The sequence below is a fragment of the Anoplopoma fimbria genome, chromosome 10 (assembly GCF_027596085.1).
Source record: "Anoplopoma fimbria isolate UVic2021 breed Golden Eagle Sablefish chromosome 10, Afim_UVic_2022, whole genome shotgun sequence".
NCBI lineage: Eukaryota > Metazoa > Chordata > Actinopteri > Perciformes > Anoplopomatidae > Anoplopoma > Anoplopoma fimbria.
In genome coordinates this window covers 1,870,001-1,870,898 of record NC_072458.1, presented here as the reverse complement: position 1 = coordinate 1,870,898, position 898 = coordinate 1,870,001, and the positions used below count along the sequence as shown (strand labels likewise).

At 43.7% G+C, this 898-nt stretch overlaps 1 protein-coding gene across 1 annotated transcript in view; it reads right to left on the bottom strand.

The window, feature by feature from the left end:
* Nucleotides 1-759: 759 nt before the first annotated feature.
* The window catches only part of hoxa1a (homeobox A1a), a 1,379-nt gene continuing 1,240 nt past the window's right edge, over nucleotides 760-898 (bottom strand). The window contains exon 2 of the mRNA XM_054605883.1: nucleotides 760-898. This exon is cut by the window's right edge and continues 229 nt beyond it. Coding sequence (XP_054461858.1) covers nucleotides 760-898 — 139 coding nt within the window.

Genomic DNA, 898 nt, shown 5'->3' with positions numbered 1-898 from the left:
AGGTAAACACACTTTAATACACATGATTGACCCGTAAACGTCTCTTTGGACAGAACATATTGTATGTGCTTCAATGGATTAAATATATGACAGATAAAAGCCTGGAACATACATGGTCTTACATGACCAGTTCACCAACTGATAAAACTCAGCGCCCCGCTAATAATACATGAAAGCATTACGCATCATGCGAATCTCACAAAATAGACATTCAAAGAGTCGCGACACACAAACACACAGGCCTGAAACACAGGTGACAGTGATTAAGGAGATACTATGACACACAATTAATAAACGAGGTCATCTCTTTGATTGTGTGATGCCTACTTGACTCCATCCAGTGCAATCACCCACAACTTTGGCACATTTGAGGTATTTGTTTGTTTGCAGCTTTGTGACTTTACATTGGCAAGTTCAGCCGCACAGGTCCGGGGCAGGTGTAAGAGATGGGCATCTTTTGCACCACATTAGTGGCGCAAAGCGTATTTAACGTCAAACTTCAAAAGCAAGTGGACACATTTAAACCATCTCCCCACAGCAATGTCATCGTTCTTCCCAAAGCAATACACAATATAAAACAAATCTATAACTCAGAAATGGTCCGTCTTATTGTCCAAAGTTTCACATAGTGCATTAATTCATCCTAAATGTCCACATATGTCATCCATCAACCAGGACTTTGGCTTTGATAAACTGGCAATGAGCTTTGGTATATACAGGCCGCCATGTGGCCCTAAGAGGTTAGGGGGGAGTCGGTTCTTAGTTGGAGGAGTAAGGATCAGACACCGTGGAGGATGTGGGAGACGGAGTAGAGGGGGCTGAGATAGACTTCTCTGATGCTCCATCGTCCGTTTTCTCTTGACTGCTCTCTCCCGGGTCTGAGGATGGAGCTTTGGCC